The sequence below is a fragment of the Bos indicus x Bos taurus genome, chromosome 15, assembly GCF_003369695.1.
Source record: "Bos indicus x Bos taurus breed Angus x Brahman F1 hybrid chromosome 15, Bos_hybrid_MaternalHap_v2.0, whole genome shotgun sequence".
NCBI classification, from domain to species: Eukaryota; Metazoa; Chordata; class Mammalia; order Artiodactyla; family Bovidae; genus Bos; species Bos indicus x Bos taurus.
The window spans coordinates 41,449,866-41,474,175 of record NC_040090.1 but is presented as its reverse complement, the minus strand read 5'-3'; the positions used below and the strand labels follow the sequence as shown (position 1 = coordinate 41,474,175).

The 24,310-nt window shown below is 38.0% G+C and overlaps 1 protein-coding gene across 4 annotated transcripts in view; it reads left to right on the top strand.

Annotated features, from left to right (window-relative positions):
• The window catches only part of SBF2 (SET binding factor 2), a 496,673-nt gene that overhangs the window by 429,745 nt on the left and 42,618 nt on the right, over nt 1-24,310 (top strand). The window contains exons 25-30 of one of the 4 annotated variants that reach the window (XM_027563252.1): nt 2,606-2,751; nt 5,074-5,272; nt 11,889-12,085; nt 14,350-14,490; nt 15,375-15,470; nt 23,252-23,326. In XM_027563252.1, the coding sequence (XP_027419053.1) occupies nt 2,606-2,751; nt 5,074-5,272; nt 11,889-12,085; nt 14,350-14,490; nt 15,375-15,470; nt 23,252-23,326 (854 nt within the window). The remainder of the gene's footprint in view (nt 1-2,605; nt 2,752-5,073; nt 5,273-11,888; nt 12,086-14,349; nt 14,491-15,374; nt 15,471-23,251; nt 23,327-24,310) is intronic. The other 3 variants (XM_027563254.1, XM_027563253.1, XM_027563255.1) reach the window with 3 other exon arrangements.

The following is a 24,310-nucleotide window of genomic DNA, read 5'->3' as shown; positions in this document are numbered from 1 at the left end:
AGGTTATAACATGAGTCAGCCATGGGTGTACACATGTTCCCCATCCTGAATCCCCCTCCCACCTTCCTCCCCATCCCATTCCTCTGGGTCACCCCAGTGCACCAGCCCTGAGCACCCTGTCTCATGCATTGAACCTGGACTGGCGATCTGTTTCACATATGATAATATATGTGTTTCAACGCTATTCTCTCAAATCATCCCACCCTCGCCTTCTCCCACAGAGTCCAAAAGACTGTTCTACACATCTGTGTCTCTTTTGCTGTCTTGCATATAGGGTTATCACTACTATTTTTCTAAATTCCATATATATGCATTAGTATACTGTATTGGTGCTTTTCCTTCTGGCTTACTTCACTCTGTATAATAGGCTCCAGTTTCATCCACCTCATTAGAACTGATTCAAATGTATTCTTTTTAATGGCTAAGTAATATTCCATTGTGTATATGTACCACAGCTTTCTTATCCATTCGTCTGCTGATGGGCTTTTTATTTAATGTCAAATTTATACAAAGGTTACAACACAGTGCAAAGGAGTCCTGTATACCCTTTACCTAGATTCACCAGTTGCTTATGCTTTATTCCATTCTCTTTATCATTTTATCTCTCATATATATTTTCTTAAACATTTGAGTTACATACATAATGCTCCTTTTTTCTTTAATATGTCAATATATATTTCTAAGAACAAAGACATTATTTTATGTAACCACAGTACAGTAATCCAACCAGGAAATTTAATTGATATAAAACTTTCACCTGACCAGATTTCATATTTAAATTTTGCTTATGAGCCTTTGCAGCTCCTTTTTTTTCTGTCTGGTAGAGGATCCAATCCAGGATCAGTCATTGCATTTCCTTTTGTCACATTTCTTTAGTAGGAACCCTTATTTTTTAATGAAAATGTTTATGAATTTATGTTGAAACATTTACATTTGAATGGTTACAAAATAATAATTGCTTTAAAATGTTCTTCAATTAATGGTAAAATATAAGGGTTAATATTGCAGTCCATTCACCATTAATCACCTGGAGTTTGGGCATCTGCTAGTACAAATTACATATTAGGGTTACTCTGCGGACTTTGGAGAAAAGGCCTTCCTTTTGCCTGAAAGTGGGGCCGGGTGGAGATGATAGGCCATTTGAGGCTGCAGGCAGTATGTCGTTTCTAAACTGCATGGCTAGCCACTTGTACCGTTGTTACCTGGTAAGCAAAGGAGACCACGCATATGCAGGTGTGAGATGCTGAAGAAGCATGAACAGCATTTTAAACATTGAAATGGTGAGCCAGGCGTTGCATCTTAGCACTGTGTGGTCACAGAGGAGCCTATGATATTCATTGTTTTAACTCTCTATGGAAGAAACAAAGCTTTGTATGGTGTTTTATGTTTAGAAACTGTTGGGGTGAGGGTGGTTATATATCTGTAAAATCAAGCTTATTCTATCAAGCTACAACAGAGACATATCAATTTTAAACCTTAAAATCTCTTAGTATTATCTTGCATATATAAAACAAAAGATACAGCTCTAGCTGGGAAAACATTCAAAAATCCCCTTGAGTTTAAGTTACATCTGAAGTGATTCACAAAAGGCTTAATTTAGGAAATATCTATATTGCGTGAATTCTAAAAATTACATAAAACAGCATTTTAATTTGAGGTCCATAACCCTCAAATTTACATTTCAGATCACTAAAGATGAGGTCTGATAAAACTATTTGTCTATAAAAGAATCCTTATCACTTTTCATTGAACAACAAGAAAACACAGGAAAAGTTCTGTTGTTGTATGTGGACAAATAAATCAAAAACATTCTTACTTGAAACCTTCACCTCAATATGATTATTCAGGAAATGGGACCTTTGTTTAATTCTTTGGATTATAAATATCTACACCCAGAATTTCTATCAGCAATAAAAACTAAACTATTTAAATAAGGTACTTTTAGATCCAAATATCTTAAATCCTAGTTTCTCTGTAATTAAAGCTGATTCTCAAAAGGGTACTCAGATTTCTGATTTCTTGTCTTTTCTCCTCTCAGAAAAGGGAATTATGTTAATTATTCTTTTCCATATCTCAGAAGGTTTCTAGTGTCAGAAGGCAGGACACTACACTTACACATTTAAAGCATTTAAGAAATAAGTGGAGGTGCTACCAGCTACATTTGTGGTGATCTTAAAGAAAACCTATGAGTTAGTAGAGATTCTGAATCAGTAGAGAAGGAGGTAGGCTGGCTTTCCATGCAGGAGGACTTCTGCAAGCATGGTCTCTGGTGGAGGCAGTGGCATGGATAAACAGAGTGAGTTGGGGGCATGCTTGACAAAAAGCCAAACTGAGGAGTTTAGATTGGGGATGAGAAATAGTCTGTGTCCCACTCTAGGTTCTTGCACTTTTTGCCTAACACAGTGTCCTGATGATAACGTTATATAGTAAATTAGCCTTCTGCCATATAAAAAGTGACCTGAAGAAAGAGAGCCTTAATGAAGGTCTGGATAATACTAATGGGTGTGGCGGTAGAGAAAAAACAAGTTGAGCAACATGGGTATCAAAAAATGTAAGTGGCATTTTCATAGTAAATTAACATTCTCTTTGGTTTTATAACTCGCAGCACTTTCTCGAAAACCATTGTGAAAGGTGCTAAAAGGGCAGGCAAAATGACGATTGGGCGGCAGTATTTACTGAAGAGGAGGACAGGGACGATTGTGGAAGAGAGAGTGAGCCGTCCTGGATGGAATGAAGACGATGACGTATCTGGTATGTGAGAACTCATTTTTCCTTCGTGAATGAACTTTGTTCTTTCTTCTTATATGAGTAAGAACAAGAGAGAAAGACATAGTTGCACTTAAACCTGACTCTTAAAAACCTACCTCATAAGATGGGAGGTACTTACCACCTTCTCAGAACTGGAAAAAAAATTTTTTTGGTTTTCCTAGAATTCCATTGTTCAGATAAGATTCTGTTAAGTTGTATTCCTCCTTTGGGCTTCCCAGGTAGCGCTAATGGTAAAGAACCTGCCTGCCAATGCAGGAGATGTAAGAGATGCGGGGTCATCCCCTGAGTTGGGAAAATCCCCTGGAGGAGGGCCTGGCAACCCTCTCCTATTCTTGCCTGGAGAATCCCCATGGACAGAGGGGCCTGGCAGACTACAGTCCATGGGGTCGCAGGGAGTCAGACACGACCGAAGCGACATAGCACACACACTCCTCCACTAAATCCATAGAGCCAGTTGGCCACTGTTAGGTGGGTGTTCCTGCCTGGAGAATCCCAGGGACGGCGGGGCCTGGTGGGCTGCCGTCTATGGGGTCACACAGAGTTGGACACGACTGAAGCGACTTAGCAGCAGCAGCATGTGGGTCTCATTAAAAAGAGAAAGAAAGAAATCCCACTGCACAGGAAATTTAGGTATAAAGTAGTCCCCTGTACTTTATTGTTATGGAATAATAAGAAAATAAGGGCATAAATTATTCAAAGTTGAATATTTGGGGTTTTGGTGAGAACATTGTGGGTACTCCTAATCTATATGGGGAATCTAAGATGAAGGCATTCTTAGGTGATAAGAAAAAAATGCCTGCTAAATATCTAAAAGAGCAGAACCTGGGAAGCTGAGATAACTCAGTCAGGAAACTAGTAGCAAAATTTTTCTATTCCTTAACCCAATGTCAAGTATGCTTATGGAATTAACACTAGAGAGAATCTGATCTAAGAGAGAGGATGCCATTGCATCCTTTTTCTTCTCAGACTCTTAGACTGGATCACCAGTGATTATACAACTACTACTTTTACTGCCACTAATAACAACAGAAGAACATTTTAAAGAAAGAACTATCATCTTTAGAGAGATCTTTGGCTAAAGGTCTCCATTTCAGTATGTGTAGCTACAGGCTTGCCTCTGGGGGCAGTGAAAAGATCATTTATTGGAACCCGGGCTTCTCACAGTCACATGGAAAGTCATACAAAAATTACTGCTACCCATCACTATTGACTCTTCTAATTTAAAGCTTTTATGATTTCACAGAACAAAAACTTGTTCTATGCTAATTATTCCTCCAAAAGACCAAATTATGTAATACTCTTTGCTCTTCTAAAGATAAGAGGCCAAAACAAATAAAACTGATACTTAATGATGCATTTGCATTGTGAAGTTCACAAACTAAAGCACAAAGGCTTATATTTATAGAAATAAGCTAGGTTTTTTTTTTTCTTTTAATTGAAGAGAGCTATATCTTTCCCTTTGACGTTAGAACTTTGAGTACATTTCCAAAAACTTTGAAAGGTTAATTTTAATTCTCTCATTGTAAAAATAAGTAGGAAAGTAAATTAGGACAGTTTTTAACATGGAATTTTTTTTTTTTTTTTTTTTTTTTTTTTTAGTTAGAACATGCAGTACCAATTAGGAATGTTGTTGTTTTTAATCCTCCCTAAAATACTTGGTTATTGGGTAAACTCTTCCAACATCTAAAATTTTAAAGGCTTCTGTAACCTGTGATTGCAAAATTGAGGGAGTTTCCCATGTACACCACATCCTCTGACAAAATAAAACTTCCACCAAATATAACTTCTTCATATCTAAGAAAGATCCTTTCCCAGTAGTGAACTTCTGCTTAATTAAGAATTTCTAATGAAAGTGTATGCTCTTTAAAGTTAACTGAAACCTGATGAGTTTGTGTAATGATTATGTTAGAGGTGAGTTTTACTAATAGGTTAGTCTCTCACAAAGTATGAGTGTTTACAGAGTCCTAAATAGAAATCACTCCAGGTGGACAGTAAAAATCAAGCCTGACTAACAAAGAAAAATATGGGTAATATATTCAAAATTATATTGTTTTTAGAAATTTTAAGTTACTTTCCCTGACATTTTGAGTTAGTTGAGCTCCTAATATTTTATTTCCTGACTATTACAGTTTATGTTTGAGCATAATGATGCCTCATAGAAGTTCCATGATTCAATTTTTGGCATACATAGCACCTCTAGCCTTAATATAAACCTCTCTTGGTTAAAGATCCTCTTTAGAAGGAAGTTTTTAATCCTGTACTTTGAGCTATCTCATTTCTTCAAAACCTGTTTCTGCCATCAAGTTTCAGATGATAGTGAACTCCCCACGAGTACCACTCTAAAGGCCTCAGAGAAATCTACAATGGAACAGCTAGTAGAAAAAGCTTGTTTCAGAGACTATCAGCGTTTGGGTTTGGGAACCATAAGTGGCAGCTCCTCTCGCTCTAAACCAGAGTACTTTCGAATCACTGCCTCCAACAGGATGTACTCACTCTGCCGGAGGTAAGTCTGTTAGTCTCTCCAAAAGAGACCTTCCTTTCTTCCATTTGAGTCTTGAATGGGCTATTTGCATCCATAGCCAAGAGAGAGATGCTGGAAAACAGGAGCAGGCTGTCCAGGGGTATGTGTGTTTAAGGGACATTTTTTGTGCAGCATGTGCAAGCGTCTCACTGACATTCTCACAAGTATAGCTGTATCACTGAACAGTGCCTATGTTAGATCAGAAAGTGGATGGTAATAGTTTCTGTCCATTTTATGAATTTCCCATATTTGTCTTTCTCTTCCTGTTTGCCCCTCTTCTAGCATGCCTGAGATAGCGTGAAGTAGGAATAGAATTTGCCCAGGCAGAGGAGAGATGAAAATATACTGTAGGTCAAGGGACTGCAAACTTTTTCCTTAAAGGACCAGATAGTACATATTTTCAACTTTACTCAGCATATGTTCTCTTATTGCAGCTATTGAACTCTGCCACTGAAGCAGCCATAGCCAGTACATAAAGAAATGGGCAAGGCCAGTTTGGGCCCAGGCCGTAATTTGCTAATCCAAGTGTAGGTCAGGTTTCCTTATGCTGTCTAAATAGAATTTTTTCAAGAGATATTACTTAAAGAATAATATGAACACATGTTCTTTTTTCTACTGTGTCTACTGCTATTTTATATATATCTGTTAAGCCCTATTTCCTGCTTTATGTCTTTTAAAACTACATTTTTACCCTCCACCAGTTTGATCATTTTCAGGTAAGTTCTTTTCTTTGCATGTATAAATTTCTGGTTTGATTAAATACAATAACACTGTGAAAGTACTTTGTAACTTGTAAGTCTTGTACATATTTTAGAAAGTTGTCTTAATGTTACTATTAGTTTAAGCCCTGCTGTTCTTGAAGAACTGTAGCTATCTCATTTTAAATGACAGTTTAAGTGTACAAATACAAATGTGAAACTTGAGAAACATATTGGGAATGTAGATTGACATTTGGGATAAATAAAAATTTCACATTAAGTACTGACAGGCTGTGACTTTGTTGAGTATGCAGTAATTTTCCTAATACTCTGTCCTTCTAACCAAATTTTCTTTGTAGTTAAGTGTAAGCAAAGGCATAAGGTGTGACGTCCTGCTATTTGAGAAGCTTGTTATCAAAATCTTATCTGACAGTGAGAAAACAGATGTTATTTATCATTTCACTCTGTCAGAAACAAAATAAAGTCTGAATATACCATTTATTCTAATGATTATTATAAGGAGATTATGGTGATATTAAATAGCATAAACCCATAAGCTATTAGAAGGAAATATAATAGTAAATAATCCAAAAGAAGGCAAGAAAGAGAGAAAAGGAATCATGCAGCAGATGGGACAAATAGAAAGCAAATAGTAAGATAGAATAAATTCAGATATATCAGTAATTATATTACTTATAATATTGATAAATGTTCCAGTTAAAAGAAAAAGATAATCCGAATTTTTTAAGCTTTATGCTGCTTTTAAGGGCTATATCTAATATACAAAATTACCAAAAGGTTGAAAGTGAACAGAAAGAATACAGCATGCAAAACCACCTTTTTAAAATAAAGCTATCGTCAATATATAAATTGTAAAATATATTTTAAAGTAAAATTTTACTAGCAATAAAAAAAAGATGGCTCATAATGACAAAAGGTTCATTTCATTCAGAATTCATTATGACCAAGTGTAGTTTATTACAAGAATGCTAAACTTGCTTAACAATTGAAAATTAATCAGCACAGTTCACCACATTAAAAGAATTACAGACTATTGTAAGTTCATTGTATACAGAAAAGCATTTATAAAGTATAATATATGAGTTTTTACAAAAAACTTTAAGCAGATTGGAAATACAGGGAGAGCTTCTTAATTTCCTAAGTTTCTAAAAAATATATCCTGCAGCAAAAATTACTTAAGGTAAAGTATTGACACCTTGTACTCTGAGATCCGGACAAAAGTGCCCACTATCACCACTTCTAGTCAGTGTTGTGTTAGAGGTCTTAGGAAGTACACAAAAATTAGAAAAATTAATAATAAAAGAAAGATTGAAAGGAAAGAAATAAAACTGCTTTTCACAGATGATCTGATTAAACAGAAAATCTGAGGGACTCAACTGATAAACTTGTTATATTAATAAGCAAATTTGCAAGGTTATTATAAAAAATTAGTCATGTATATACACACCAAAAACAATTAAAAGATGAAATTTTAAATGATGTTATTTTGATACTATTAGTACTATTTAAAGTAGCACTAAAAAACATTATTAAACACTTGGGACTAAATCTAATACAAGATGTATAAAATCTCTACATGGTACAGTCAAAACAGTATTAAGGATGACAAATAAATAGATATTTAATGTTCTTGGACTAGAATATTCAGTACTCTAAAACTGTGATTTCTCCAGACATTGACCTATAGAGTCAATACAATCGCAATCAAAATCCCAGCAAAATGTTCACAGAAATTGAAAAGATGATTCTAAGAGTTACATTAAAATGCAAAAGGCCAGAAGTAGCAGGATCGTCTTACAGAATAATATTATAGGATATCAAGACTTTATATAAAGTAACAGTAATTAAGGCAGTATCGAATGTTCACAGGAATAAACAGATCACTAGAGCAAAATAGGGAATATAGAAAAATCTCAACATATGAGAACACTTGGCTTAAGATAAAGATAGCATTTAAAAATAGTAGATAAAAGATATTTTTCAATATATGGTGCTGGATATCCATACAAGGAAAAAATTAATGTTGACCTCTACCTTACACTACATAGGCAAAAATCAATTCCCACTGATCTGTAGAGCTACATGATCTACATGAAAAAGGTTAAAATTTTAAATAAAGCTTCTAGAAGATATTTCTTAAGACAGGAAAAAAGCTATCCATAAAGTAAAAGATTGCTAAGTTAAGAAGTTTTATATATCAGAAAACATTATTAGGGGGATAAAAAGGCAATAACCAAAGGCAGAGGATGTCCTCTTTTGTGAGGATATCCTAGTGGGCAATAAATATCTAAAAAGATGCTTATGTGACTCTTGGCATAACTGATGCCATCTTGGGCCTTAACAGTTTCTCCTGTCTTTTCGCTGACCCTGCCCAACACTACTATGCAGTGAATCACTTCTCTGTCATCAAGAGCTTTGTAGTTAATAGATATTGTTTAATGCTTATTAGGACCAGGTAGTCTGTATGCTCTGTTAGTTCCCAAACAATGATGAAAACCTTCCCTGAAGTATTCCCAGGGCCCTTGAGACTAGTGACCTATTATTCTTAACTTGGGAATGCACATCCTGTTTCTAAGCACCTACCTCCATACCCTAGGTTGACTATAAAATTGTCCTGGGCTCAGAGTATAGTAGCAAATGTTTCCTGATCATTATCCACTGATAGATCCCACCCTGTGAGTAAGTTACCCTCTAATGAAATGGTCCATTTTATTATTATATTTATATATATATATAAATATATAGTATTTACTTGTGGAGCTGCCTGCCTATGCTTTAATCTCAAGATGCCTTCTCAATTTGGTAGGCACTTTTAGTTCCCTCCATCTTCCAACAGTGCTCGTTTTATTAGTCTTCAGATAAATACAAATTAAAGTCCCAATGAGACAACTTTATACCTGCAAAAATGGCTAAAATTTAAAAGACCAACAATACACAGTGCTAGTAAAAAATGTTGAGCAAGTAGAACTCTTTGTTGCTGGTGTAACTGTAAATTGGTTAAATAACTTTAGAAAGCTCCCTGGCAGCATCTACTAAACTTCTAGACCTGTACTGAACATGTGCACAATTTGTTATGTATTTCTTGGAAAGCCTACTCCATCTGGGAAAGCGTACGTACTCCCAAAAAACAACTACAAGAATGTTCATGGCAACATGTTTCTTATATAGTCAAAAGCTAGACACTACTCAAAATCAACAATAAAAGGATTAGATAAGTAATATAGTCACATAGTGGGATAATAGACAGCAACAGTCCCCTACCTTTTGGCAACAGGGACCAGTTTCATGGATCTGCAGGGGGAGGTGGGTGTGGGGGTTTAGGATGGTCCAAGCACATTGCATTTATTATGTGCTTCATGTCTAATCTTATGCCACCTCTGATCTGAGAGCAGGCACTGATCTATGGCCCAGAGGTTGGGGACCCCAGCTCTACATCAATGAAAATGAACAGACTATAGTTGCATGCAATAGCATGGATGGGTCTCATAAACATACTGTTGAGAAAAAGAAGCCAGACACAAAAAAATAAATTCTATTTGTTCCTTTTTTGTAAAATTCAAAAAACAGGCAAAACTCATCCATGTTGTTAGCAGTCAAGGATGTTTAATGATAATCTTTGGAGGAAGAAAAGGGAGAAACACTGATTGGGAGGTGACACAAGGGGATTTTTTGGATGCTGGTAATGAATGGTCCATTTCTTGACCTAGGTGCTAATGAAATGGATTTCTTTTTGTGTTAATTCATGTATGTTTCAAGCTATTTGTATATGTGTTATTCTTTGATCGGAAGTTTCCACTTTCCAGAGTGCGTGAATGTCGCTCAGTTGTGTCCGACTCTTTGTGACCCCATCAACTACAGTCCATCGAATTCTCCAGGCCAGAATACTGGAGTATTCCTTCTCCAGAGGATCTTCCCAACCCAGGGATCAAACCCAGGTCTCCCGCATTGTGGGCAGATTCTTTACCAGCTAAGCCACAAGAGAAACCCAAGAATACTGGAGTGGGTAGCCTATCCCTTCTCCAGCAGATCTTCCTGACCCAGGAATCAAACCAGGGTCTCCTGCATTGAAGGTGGATTCTTTTACCAACTGAGCTATGAGGGAAGCCCTAAAAGTTTCCACAGCAGCTCCTAAAGCTCAGTCTACCTCAAGGCTTCCTCTGGTACCCATGGCTGGTAGCTCTAAGTAGTGGTGGTAGAATAGAGGGGGTGGCAGGATAAATGGATATATCTTTCATGCTAAATGACACTGGTCCTGAGAATAGCCTCTGCTGGCCTTCAGGCTGTATGCTTTTTACCCTGGCACCAGTAGCTATCCAGCCGTCACTCAGGCCCATGCCTGGGACCAGGAAAGTCTTAGATCCTGTGTGTAGCAGAGCATGGTCTGTGGTGCTAATGCCATGGAAGGAAGGGACGGGGGAATGGGGTAGAGGAGTGTGTTGGTTCTTTCCCAATTACTGAAACAGTACCCAAAGCTATTAAGCATTACTCTCTTATCTAATACACAAAATCACTATAGTATCTAGAACCAAAAGGAGCAATAAACAAATACTAAACTGGAGTTAGAAAGAGAAAGCCCTTGCTGTACATCTGAAACTAACACAACATTGTAAAACAACTGTACTGCGATTTAAAAAAGAAAAGAAGCATAGGACCCTAATAATGGAACTGCTTTTCAAGTCTTTATGAATGATTATGTCTACAACTATGACTCTCTATCAGTTTGTGGTATTAGAAAAAGACAGCCTGTAAACCTGAAGCACGAAAGTGCTAGGCTTTCAGAATGCTTCCAGGGAATCTCTGGGTAAATAAGAGAAATAAAATTGGCATTTACTAAAGCCATTGAAGGTTATATGACCACATACTGGGTTTTCTCTCCCTGCTCTCAGCACTGACTTATAACAAGATAAGGGATTAAAAGTTCGGGAAGTGATCAATTGCACAGTATTGTGACAATGTCACTGATTTGTGGACTGAAGATAGTTAACATGTTAAGTTTCATGTTAGGTACAGTTTACCACAATTCTAAAAAAAATCACACACACACACAAAAGACATGGGATTAGAGGTTAGGAGGTTATTAACATGGAATCTCTTTAATATTTCTAAATAAACTAAAGAACTGCTTTGAAAGCTGCCTGTCTTCTTGTACTTATCTATAAAAACAAGATAAATAAGTTTTTATCTATCTTGTCTGTTTTTAATTTTCCCAGCATCATATCCTGTAAATTTATGAGCTAATCTTTTTTTTTTAATTATCAACATGTAGTGTTAATAAAATATTTACACTTACTTGACATTTGAACATATTGTTTTCATACCAAAAATCATTTGGTTTTGATTTTTAATCCTTTCACCATCTCTGGAATTCTGAATGTTAGTGTACTTTATCCTCTGTTGTCATTTCAGTAATCCAAGGAGTTGACAGTTTGATTTGTCATTCTCATAAAGTTGACATTAATACATTAATCTTGCAATCTTTATTCAAGTTGTATATAAGGCAAGGGAAATCTTGTTTATTGGAGGCCTTTTTAATAGTTACGTATGCCGTTTTTAATTTTTACACTTAACGTTACTCAGCAAAAGCTTGCATTATCACTGAAGAAGGCTTATTTAAAAAAAAAAAGAAAAGATTAGTAGATGAGCTAGTTGTTTTCACTATCTAGGCCTTTTCTTCTCAACCCCCAAAGAACTGAATTGTTTCATGTTTGAAATATATGTCTTATCTCTCCACCAGTGTTTCTGAGTCTTAGAAATTTGCTGTGAACTTATGAAATTCACATGCTTGTATTCTTTCTCTCCCCGTTTCTTTTTTCTTCTCCTCCCCCGACCCTGCCTCACCCACCCAAATCATCCTGTTTCTCCTTTCCATACCCCTGAAGCTATCCTGGCCTTTTAGTTGTACCTCAAGCTGTACAGGACAGTAGTTTACCAAGAGTAGCCCGCTGCTATCGACACAATCGCCTGCCTGTTGTATGTTGGAGAAACTCAAGAAGCAGTACCCTGCTCCTCCGATCTGGAGGATTCCATGGAAAGGGAGTGGTTGGCCTTTTTAAGTCTCAGAACTCCCCTCAGGCAGGTAAGCAACTCTCCACAGCACTATTCTGATCCTTCCACTTCTGGGTATTCCAAAAATTCAGGAAGTAAAGTCCAGGAATGCTAGTTGTGCCCTTTTCATCAAGCCTCTCACATGTGAACTTTTCCAGTGCGCTGTGTATAGTCTGTTCAGTTAAGAACTAGAGTTGACGCTGTGGGGCTCCGCCTTGAATTTGACATCTTGCTTAATATGTCTGTCTATATTTGAATTTTAATAGAAATTAACATAGTAAAGTCTTTGGTTCTAGCTGTTTTCATTTCAGCAAACCAGAGTATCCACAAATGGAAACAGATATAATAATTGTTTTCTTTTGGGGGGGAAGTATTCAGATATATTTACTAGCTTCAGAAGTAAATAGGTATTCTGTCCTATGTGATATAGGATATCCTGTCTCATTCCTACATGTCACGCACACACACACATACAAGTCAGCAACCTAAAGACCAAAATCCTGGTTTTGGAGCACTCAAACGGAAAGGTTTTTAGGAAGCTAGAGGCTGGTCAGTGTAAGAAAAAACGCACACTAAGCGCGGCCCCCTTTTTCTGAGGACACTTCTGAGCACTGGGTTTGAGGTCTGAAGTTAGTCAGAAGCTACATTTTGCTAACCTTTCTCATAACCTCTAGCTTAAAACAGATGCTCAAAAAATTTAACCAAGGACCACTAAGACACCAGATTCAACTTAGGAATGACTTCCCTCTTTGGAAATGAGCAAACTCAAGTTCAGTGGTTCAGTAGGTAGAACCATGTGCTTTTTGATATGTCTTCTTTATTCTCATCCATTCCTTCCTGAAAGTTCAAAGTTGGCCAGCATGTCTTTGATCATTCAGTTGACTTGAGGACATTATACACACAATGCTATATTATTGGCTTCCCTCATGACTCAGACAGTGAAAAATCAGCCTGCAATGCAAGAGACCAAGGTTTGATCCCTGAGTCATGAAGATCCCCTGGAGAAGGGAATGGCAACCCACTCCAATATTTCTTGCCTAGAGAATCCCAAGGACAGAGGAGCCTGGTGGGCTATATTGTTGTTGTTATTCCGCTTGGCATGGAATCTCAACATATATATATTGAAGGCAGTCGGCTTTTAACTTTTTCTGTCCTAAGGAATCTTCTCAAGCTACATAAGGGGATGATAGAACATAACATATGTAGATTACATAAAGTGAGTGAATCATCTCAGGAGCATTATTATGAGCATATCACTGAGCTTTTAGTTGGAAAACTTGAAATTGTCTTATTCCACTCATTTCTGATTTTTCAGTATAATATAAATTTATTGTTTTTCACACTTTTTGAACTCACACATTTACTCACATTTTAATATCTTTGAAATGGGAATGTGACCTACAGTTCATGTGATCAGAAAGAATTGTGTCTTGGCTTAAATGGCAGTTTTTAAATTCTCATTAAATAAAATAGTAGTGCATCTTATAATTAATGGCATTTTAGAGTTTATAAAATGATGGCACTTTAAAGTTGATAAAATATAAGATAGTAATGCTAATTATTTATTTCCTAGTCATGTTGTAAGAAAACTTGTTATTATCTGTTGTTCTTCTAGTCAGTCCCCTCCCAATACCACTTTAGAGTACCTGGGCCATTTTCAGTGATTCTGTTTTATTCCATGCAAGCCAGGCTCAGACTCCCTCCAGCCAGAATTGCTCTCACTGTTGTTTCCATCTGTGCATACTTTTTGATCCTGTTTTAGAAGGACCAGGGGATTGAGCAGTAGCTGCTCCTATGTCCTCATCTTCCTCCACTCTTCCCAGAACAACCCTCTACAAGTTCACGTCCCCTGTTAGGCCAGTGTGACAGAATTGGAATACAGTTACTGGTATTGGGAAGTCTCACTTCTGCTCATTCTGGGATGCTGAGGGAACCCACTCCATCCTCTGCTCCCGAACAGAGGCATGGGTCATCATGGAAATGTTGTCTTTTGTAAATCTTTGAGTTGGTTGGATAGTGAAAAACTATACCTCCACTTGGGAGGACAGCTGTGTGCTGGCTTTCCAGGCCTGGGCTCTTTCAGGAGGATGAGGAGGCAGCCTGGAAGTATATGTGGTGAAACCATTATCATCGGAGGATTAGCTATTTAAGTTTGGAGTTTTAAGTGGGGCTGGTTTCTATATTTGAGTGTGGTAACTTGAAGACCATATATAGAAGGAATAAGCATATGTATATAGAGTGAACCTGTTTTATTAATATAGAGATGGTTTTACTTAATATCTTTTCCTTTTATAGCTCCTACCTCCTCTTTAGAATCTTCCAGTAGCATAGAACAAGAAAAGTACTTGCAAGCATTACTGAGTGCAGTTTCTGTCCATCAGAAACTCAGTGGCAATAACCCTCTTACTGTCAGGCCAGCACTTGCTCTGTCTCCAGGTAAGATTTGATATAATGCATTTCTTTTTGACAGCTATGAAAGGTCATATTCATTCCTAGGATTAGCCTCTTTAGTTATTTGCATTGTTCCGTCAACACGACCCCTTAATGTTTTACCTTATGGTCTGTAACTTTAGCTTTTATCAGGGTACCACTATAAATTTCTAGTAAATAGTAACCAAATTTAGAGATTCGGTTATTTCCTTTTAAAAAGAGTAGTAAGAGAGGTGGTAGGAAAGACAAAGTCATGTGAGTTTTGTTTTTTTTTTCCTGAAATCTGTTTTACACAGTTTAAAATATCAGTATTAGAGTTGACTGTGTAAGTTGAACATGTTTATTGAATGTTTATTAAAATCATCATGTATAAGTTTGAAATTCCTGAAGTTTCTGTGGCCTTTTATGACTTGCAGTACAGTTTGTTTTCACTAGATTTGGATGAAGCCATTAAGACTTGTACTAATATTCTGTTTCAGTTATCATGTGATGGAACCCCAAAGGGTTCATGTAGAGGTAACCCTAATGTGTTAGACACAGGAGCATGTGACTTGAGAAGCTGGTCTCCTTGGCTTAATCAGCTATTTGAATTAGCTCAACATAAGCAGAAAGTGGCTTTTCTTGTAAAGTAACACCATGCATGCCTTGCTTCATTTATCATTCAGTTCTCTGATTGCACTTGCCAAACCTAACTCTCTATAATCTTGCAGATGTGTGTATCTCTGAGGAAATAGTAACAGTGCCTTGTTATCTCTATTAAGCTTTGGGTACTTAAAAAGTACAATGTTTGGCAGCAATTAGACATGCTACACATGAAGATAACTTTTTGTCATTTGAGTAATGTTAACCCCAACGACATGGTTTTTGTTCTTCTTTTTGGCTGACTTTAGGGACTGAAAGGAGGACTTCAAGAATGTCCACTGTGCTTAAGCAGGTAGTGCCAGGACATTTGGATGTAAACCCATCCAATAGCTTTGCTCGAGGAGGTTAGTAAGACTGATTTTATAACTGAGCCCTGATACAACTTTAAAAGCAGAAAATTTTTTTCTAGATAGTGATACTTTAAATCAACTAATGATTAAATTTGTTTTTAATCACTCTTTCTAAATGAATGATCAAATGTATTACTAGCGTGGTGACAGATGAGTTTAGCCTCATGGAACAAGAGGTATAATAATTGCTGAAATCTTACATACTGATGAGTTTGGGAGCACTGGATGGGGAGGGGAACGTGGAGCATGTTGAAATGGTGACTCGGCCCTGGCAGCAGTCCACGATGCTTCAAGTATGCAGGGTAGAAAAGCTGAGCACAGAAGCATAAACAGCTAGGGCATTGTGAGCCCAGACTCGAAGGCTGTGCCTCCAATGCCTGTTATTTTTACTCTTGTTCTCGGAAGTGCTAGGTTGAGGAATAAGAGACAATAGTTCAGGATCGACATAAAGACTATTTTACAAAATTCACTTGTTTCCCTTTTGAAAACCAAGATTACTGTGCACATCTCCTGGCAATCATACTGATTCTTTAGATAGATACTTTTTTTTCCTTCTTCATCAAAACTTTCTGTGATTGCAGAGTTTCCTAAGAGCTTTCACCCTTCTTCGGTATTCTTCCTAATCAGGCCTTAACATCATTGTATTAGTTTCTTGGGCTACTGTGACAAAATGCCACTGTGTGGCTTCAAAAGCCATTGTACGGAAGCCAGGCGTTCAGAGTTAAGATGTTATCAGGTTTGGCTTCTTCCGAGGGCCATGAGGAGTAGTCTGTTCTGTGCCTTTCCCCTAGCTTCTGATGGTTTGCTGGCAATTTTTGGCATCCCTTGGCTTGTAGAAGCATCAGCCAGATCTCTGCCTTCATCTTTACGTGACATCCCTGTGCACCTGTCTCCAAATTTCCCCTTTTATAAAGACACCAATCACACTGAATTAGGGGCCCACCCCACTGAAGTGTGACCTCATCTTAACTAATTACGTCTGCAGTGACCCTATTTATAAATGGGGTCACATTTTCTGAGGTGCTAGGGGTTAGGACGGCTTCAGCAATACGTGAACCGTGAACTTCCAGGTGTTCAAGCTGGTTTTAGAAAAGGCAGAGGAACCAGAGATCAAATTGCCAACATCCGCTGGATCATGGAAAAAGCAAGAGAGTTCCAGAAAAATATCTATTTCTGCTTTATTGACAAGCCAAAGCCTTTGACTGTGTGGATCACAATAAACTGTGGAAAATTCTGAAAGAGATGGGAATACCAGACCACCTGACCTGCCTCTTGAGAAACCTGTAGGCAGGTCAGGAAGCAACAGTTAGAATTGGACATGGTACAACAGACTGGTTCCAAATAGGAAAAGGAGTACGTCAAGGCTGTATATTGTCACCCTGCATATTTAACTTCTATGCAGAGTACATCATGAGAAACACGGGGCTGGAAGAAGCACAAGCTGGAATCAAGATTGCTGGGAGAAGTATCAATAACCTCAGATATGCAGATGACACTACCCTTATGGCAGAAAGTGAAGAGGTACTAAAAAGCCTCTTGATGAAAGTGAAAGAGGAGAGTGAAAAAGTTGGCTTAAAGCTCAACATTCAGAAAACTAAGATCATGGCATCCAGTCCCATCACTTCATGGGAAATAGATGGGGAAACAGTGAAAACAGTGTCAGACTATTTTGGGGGCTCCAAAATCACTGCAGATGGTGAGTGCAGCCATGAAATTAAAGGACACTTACTCCTTGGAAGGAAAGTTATGACCAACCTAGATAGCATATTGAAAAGCAGAGATATTACTTTGCCAACAAAGGTCCATCTAGTCAAGGCTATGGTTTTTCCAGTGGTCATGTATGGATGTGAGAGTTGGACTGTGAAGAAAGCTGAGCACCGAAGAATCAATGCTTTTGAACTGTGGTGTTGGAGAAGACTCTTGAGAGTCTCCCTTGGACTGCAAGGAGATCTAACCAGTCCATCCTAAAGGATATCAGTCCTGGGTGTTCATTGGAAGGACTGATGCTGAGGCTGAAACTCCAATACTTTGGCCACCTCATGCGAAGAGTTGACTCATTGGAAAAGACGCTGAAGCTGGGAGGGATTGTGGGCAGGAGGAGAAGGGGACAACAGAGGATGAGATAGCTGGATGGCATCACCAACTCGATGCACATGAGTTTGGGTGAACTCCGGGAGTTGGTGATGGACAGGGAGGCCTGGCATGCTGAGATTCATGGGGTCACAAATAGTCAGACACGACTGAGCGACTGAACTGAGGGGTTAGGATGACAACAGAAGAATTTTGATGGGGTGGGAGGCACACAGTTTGACCCATAACAGTTATATGTAGCTTTTTCCTGAACTTTTAAATACTTGTTGTTTTAAAGTCTAAGATACAATCTTCAGTCTTCTCCTCATTTCTTTCTTGGTGAGTTTTAACTAAAAGATAGTACAGTGTATTTCTCCTAAGGTTTCTGGTATTTCTGTTGCCAGGAACTGGTGTCAGGATTTGGTTAGAAGTTGCAGTTCTTGTTATTTCTTCATTTGCCATCTGAAACCTTATATTAGCAGGCATGTCAGCACCTTTTCCCTTAACTTTTAGTAGAATGCAACTTCTTGGTTTATCTAGTTGAAACCCTCCCATCCCCATCCTACTCTTGATTTTTGTCTTCATTTTTCTGGGCTCCAAAATCACTACAGATGGTGACTGCAGCCATGAAATTAAAAGACGCTTACTCCTTGGAAGGAAAGTTATGACCAACCTAGATAGCATATTCAAAAGCAGAGACATTACTTTGCCAACAAAGGTTCGTCTAGTCAAGGCTATGGTTTTTCCTGTGGTCATGTATGGATGTGAGAGTTGGACTGTGAAGAAGGCTGAGCGCCGAAGAATTGATGCTTTTGAACTGTGGTGTTGGAGAAGACTCTTGAGAGTCCCTTGGACTGCAAGGAGATCCAACCAGTCCATTCTGAAGGAGATCAGCCCTGGGATTTCTTTGGAAGGAATGATGCTAAAGCTGAAACTCCAGTACTTTGGCCACCTCATGCGGAGAGTTGACTCCCTGGAAAAGACTCTGATGCTGGGAGGGATTGGGGGCAAGAGGAGAAGGGGACGACGGGATGAGATGGCTGGATGGCATCACTGATTCGATGGACGTGAGTCTGAGTGAACTCTGGGAGTTGGTGATGGACAGGGAGGCCTGGCGTGCTGGGATTCATGGGGTCGCAAAGAGTCGGACACGACTGAGCAACTGCTCTGATCTGATCTGATCTGAAACTTCATCAACAACAAACACATTATCTGTTCCTCCACTTGGCCAGGTGACCTATATTATAAATTTAGGTATGAAACTGTCTCAGTTTCTGTGTTGGTACCTGAGGCTCAAGGATGTTCACCAATATGTTTCAACTACAGTATCTTTTCTTTTTTTATATTGGCCTCAGACTCATGGCTTTTTTTATGCAAGGGAATCCCCACTAGTGGTTACATTCTAATCTTGTGTCCTTTCTTTTCTATTCTCAAATGTACCTGGAAAGCTGTATTTACATCTTAGGGTTAAACTCTATTTAATTTGTTTGGGACTCTATGCATAATGAGGCCATAATTATTATTCATGATCCCCTTCCCAAATATTTTCTCCTAAAAATTACTGTAAACTTGGTGTGTTTCCTTATGACAAGATTTTTTGCTCCTAAGCAGGTCCATCTCTTAATTCTTTCCCAAAGCCTCCACATCTCGCAAGGTCCCAGTGATTAACTGGAAGATGAAATGTGGCCACTTCCTGACACCTTAAACTTCTGTGTCCCTCGAGCTGCTTTCCTTTGCCTCTTCTGATAGCATCATCCCTCCTCATACAGAGCAGCAAGAATGGACTGGGGCAAGCTTGGGAAATCTCAGAAGATTCCCTGTTAACATGAACATGGCAGGTGGACTCACACTCAGATTGGCCAGGGCATGACTACATGTAGACACTTGCATGCCTTGCCGTTAGTTCATTTCCTTGTTCCCATCCTCAAGTATAGAGTCTTCATTTTTCCAGAGAGCTAGGTACCACTTCACCAGCAGTTCCTCATTTACCCTGTGTGGAAAGAACCTCCTATCTTGGAATCTCCCTACCAACCTTCTCCTTTTTTCTATTCTATTTTCTCTGTTTTTCCATTCCTTTTCATTGTCATAGAATCTTAGTTCCTGCTTTCCTTCTTACGCTCTCTCCACTGTGCCTCTGACCTACCCTGATGAATGAGGGTTTAGACTGACCTCCACCTTCTCCTTCACCCTTTTGCAGTCAGGGTGGTCACTTAGCATTGAGCATGCATGTTGAAGAGTTCCTAAGACGGGAGAAGCAACCTTTTTGCTTCTTAACTGCAGAAACCAGTTAAGAAACGATGAAGATGTGAATAGATAACATTGCTTTTCATTTAAAATGACAGTAGGTTTTGTGCCCTGTGAGCAAAATGCAGATATTTGCAACTTGGATAAATTATCTTGTGTAGAAAAATGCCATGAGAAAATCCGCCTCTTAAATATAAAAATCAAATAGCTGGGTGTATTTGAGAAGTAGCCACATGGAGGAAAATTTTTAAGTTTTTCCTCCTTTACATTTCCACAGCCCTTTAAGTTCCTCAGCAAGGTTATTTTATCCTTAAAATAACCTTCAGGACAGATGTTTCAAGAGACTTTGAGAGATGACATGACCTAGCCAAGATCACTTAGCAAATAAGAGCAGAACTGGGACTAAGATTAGTTCAGTCCATTTCAGTGCAGCATTCCCTGAATGTAACTTATACATCATGCATTTTGCTAGGCATAAGGTTACTTTGATAAATATAGTACACTGTCCCTACATCCAACCCTAGCATCTCTTTTCCTTCTTTCCTTGCTTTGTTCTGAACAGAGTAGAGAGAATAATACCATTGCTCAAGAAACTCACACTCTGAACAACACTTCATTCCCATGGGTGGGATGAACTAGATGACTTCTTCCCTGAAGCAATCTCTTTATCCAGACTCTTCTGGACAGATCCAGGGCCACATGGTTGCTTAGGTAACAAGACACTAAGAGTTCAGTTCAGTTACATTCAGACTCAAACTGCGGTCCTAAGACTTAATGTATGATAGTAAGCAACTTAGGAAACCTCTTCATTTTCAGTGTCCTCATCTGTAAAATGGAGATAATAATTAATATTTTCGCTTTCAAGTGGTTATAAGGAAAGAATGAAATATATGTAAAGCGCTTAACTTAGTAACTGGCTCATTATTAATAGGAGCTCAGTGAATGTCAGTTCCATTATTATTATTGAAGTTATTGTCATTATCGTTGCTTCATACTCCACTGAAATGGGAGGGAAGTCTATATTTGAATGTAAATTGCCTTAAGTCTGGTTGCTCCTCACTGGCAAAAGGCAAGCAGATAAAGGAAATGTGCCTTCAGCCTAGACCAATAACTTTGAAATTTTTTTGATCACGACTTACGGATATAAAATGTATTTCTTACCGTATGTATACATATACCTTTGTATATGTATGCAAGATGTATATAGACTATAATGAAAGTTTCACAAAACAATATTCATCTATATACCACAAGCAGCGCACATACCTTTTTTCTGTTCTAATCTGTTTCACTTCTTTAAAAATACAGTTTGACCTTCTAAAATCATTTCAAAAACCACTAAGGAGGACTCTGCAGTTTGGAAACACACACCTCCAGGTTGGTGTTAACATGCTCAGGACACGTATTTGACACCTGAAAATCCCTTAGGACGATAAGTGGGCCTCACCAGCAGTGAAGCAGCGTCACACCTTGGGGTGACACGACCGCCACGTGGACTGCAGTTGTCTAAGCCCCGCGCTGGCCCCATGGCAGTGCAGGCTGTTTTCTCATTGCTGACTGTCTGCTCAGCGATAAATACATGGCAGTTTTTCATTAATGAGGCTCTGTTTGAGAAAATACTTCATTATTTTACAATTTAATACCCCTTTTATTCTTTCAGGGCAAATAACTGAGTTCAGGATATAGTAGAAAACCACAACAGCTCACATGTATCAATTTTCAAAAAGAAAGTAATCAGCAAATGTTTGCAGTACCTACATTTCGGGCTCTCGGCATGGAGATAAGACTATTTGTGGGGAATTCCCTGACAGTCCAGTGGCTGGGACTCTGTGCTTCCACTGCTGAGAGCCCAGGTTCAATCCCTGATTGGGGAACTAAGATCCCGCAAGACGCATGGCACAGCCAGCAACAGCAAAGACTAAATGTGATTAGGTCTCTGCCCTTTGTAACACACAATCAGTAAAATAAGATGTGCAAATAATCACAGTGTGCTATGGGATCAGAGTTCAAATAGAACTCTCTACGACTCTAGGGACAGTCAGGAATGGTTTTCAGAGTTTACATTGTTCCTGGATCTTAAGGAATAAGGAGTTTGTCAGGCAAAGAAATGGGAGAGGTCATTCTAGGCTGAGGGACTAGCGTAAGAAAATGATATATTTAGAGAACAATATCTCAAAATCAGGGACCCAAGCACTCAGGCGTCACTGTAAGCAAGCATTTACTGATCTGTATTTCAGTACGAAAGCTCAGAGCCTTGACAGAAAGGAGACTGGCAGGCTCCTTTCTGGGAGCCCTGTGCCTTTTTCAGCTCTTTGTTCTGTCTTGTAGTAGCATTTTCTGTGTACCATCAGCCAGCACCTCTGCAGCCTGAGCTTTCTGACTTCTTCTGGCTACTGAAAGCATCAGTGCCCTTTGTTTCCTGTTTCCAAAGGAGTGAGGCAGAAATGAAAGATCATGTCTGATGACTTTTATCAAATTATGTCATATTTTATGCAGTTTTGAAATAGATAGCTTAATTATCCTGCCATTGATGTTTTCAATCCTTAATAAGAACAGAATCCTTTTCCTTAAGTGACTTGAGCAGTTCTTTTGCTCAGGAAAGAATGTAACTGTGACTGACTTCTCACCGTGTTTGTTATTACCAGGTTAAGTTTGCCACAGTCACAAAGCACTTTCTGTCAGAAAAAAAAATTACTCAAATTACAAAAGTATTATCTTTGATACTACCTGTCATTTTGGTGCAAGTAGGGATTTTAGGAGAAGCCATTACGTCAGCCATCACAAGCTATATTTTTTGTGGCATTGGGTATTGTCACAGGATCATAAGTTTTTGCTGTGCATAACTATCGGCTTATGGAAAATAAATGGAATTTCCAAGTGAAAAGAGAAAAAAGAAGATAGTGTGGCAATGCTTACTGCTCTACTGCGAAAACATGCCCTTTGTTATTCCAAATGGTTGGTAGAGCTTCATTCCTCATATGATGCCCTTGCTCAAAGAATAAACGTGTTATATAGCAAATCTTATTTGCAAATCAGTCAGCCTCATTAAGTACCAGGACCAATGTATTCCTAACATTCACCCCCTCCCCAAATTCCTTAATTTTATTATAAAAATTTGTTTCTCACCAAGGGACAACCTCTCAAAGCTTATTCCATTTGGTATAATTTTTTAGTGGCACTCTTTGCTGTGCTGTCCATTTCATTGTGCTTATAATATTTATAAACAAGTGCTGAAATTTCATTTAACAGACACTCAGTTCATCTTTTTGTGTGACTGTTTATTTGTTAATCAAATAAGCTTTTTATTTGTTAATCAAATCTTCTGCTTTTATTATATTTACATTTTCCCTATTGTTAATTTAATTTTTAAAATTAACCTGTTCTTCTCTTATGCAATTTGCTCTGATGTTTGCTGCTATGTACATTTCATTCCTCCTTCCTTCTTTAATCTTACCTACCAGTGCATGGGTACAGAGATAAATGTTTTACTCAGTCCAATCCCAAATCTTCAGCTAAGGGAAGAGTCCATAATCAAGGTACTGTATTATTTGTCATGATGTTTCACTGTTTTTAACCATCTTCATATGAAGGCATATGTGTTACAAGTGACTTTTTTCACATTCGTTTGTCAAATTGTATTCTTTATTCTCATTCACATTCTGAATTTCCTCTGTGACTTCATTTACAAAAAAATTAACACTTGCCATAGTATCTAAGAAACCTTATAGGTTGTAATAGGTTCATCCATATTAAGCAGAAATTATGAAACCTTTTCTTGAGAACTGGTCTTTCTGACCCTATAGATGCTTATAAAGAGAGAAACAGATGTGACATTATCATGGTGACTTCTGGTCACCTAGAAACATGGCTTGATTTAATATTTGTCAAAGATTAAAGCTTCTCAAAGAGCCTTTCCAAATCTAAAGAAAGCTCTTTAGGGAAGCAGTAGCAGTGCTGTGTACCCCTGTGACTCCATCACCAGCCTGACACCACAGTCTATGGGCATTTCTAAGGACCTCTGTAAAATTCGAGCTATATTATATCCCTTTGTGTTTAAATATTTAATATTTGATAGTCTAACTTGCATATAAAATGCTTGATTTTTCTAATTAATTAAGGTCAACTTACGAGATTCTTCCTATAGCTTAGCTTCATCTTTCCCTTGAAGACATCTGCCCCTTTATTTAAAACTGTCCCTCTTAAATAAAGCCTCCTAAGAGTGAAATGCACATTACTAAATTTATAACTTTTCACTGTTTTTCCTGGATACTGGGGAAAAAAAAGATAAAAATATAATCTTTACTGACTTAAAATTACATCATTTTGGCATGATGTGCAAATATTAATTCTAAATCCAGCCTCAAATTTTAGTGGGTTTAGTAAAGCTCTGATTTATTTCTTAATGTGGAATTCTTACTGAACTGACTAAAGCAGAAGAATGTTTCTTACTTCTTTCTTGAAGCCATGAGGAATTTACTTCCATATTCTCTTCCCTAGGCATCATTATTGCCTCCTGCCCA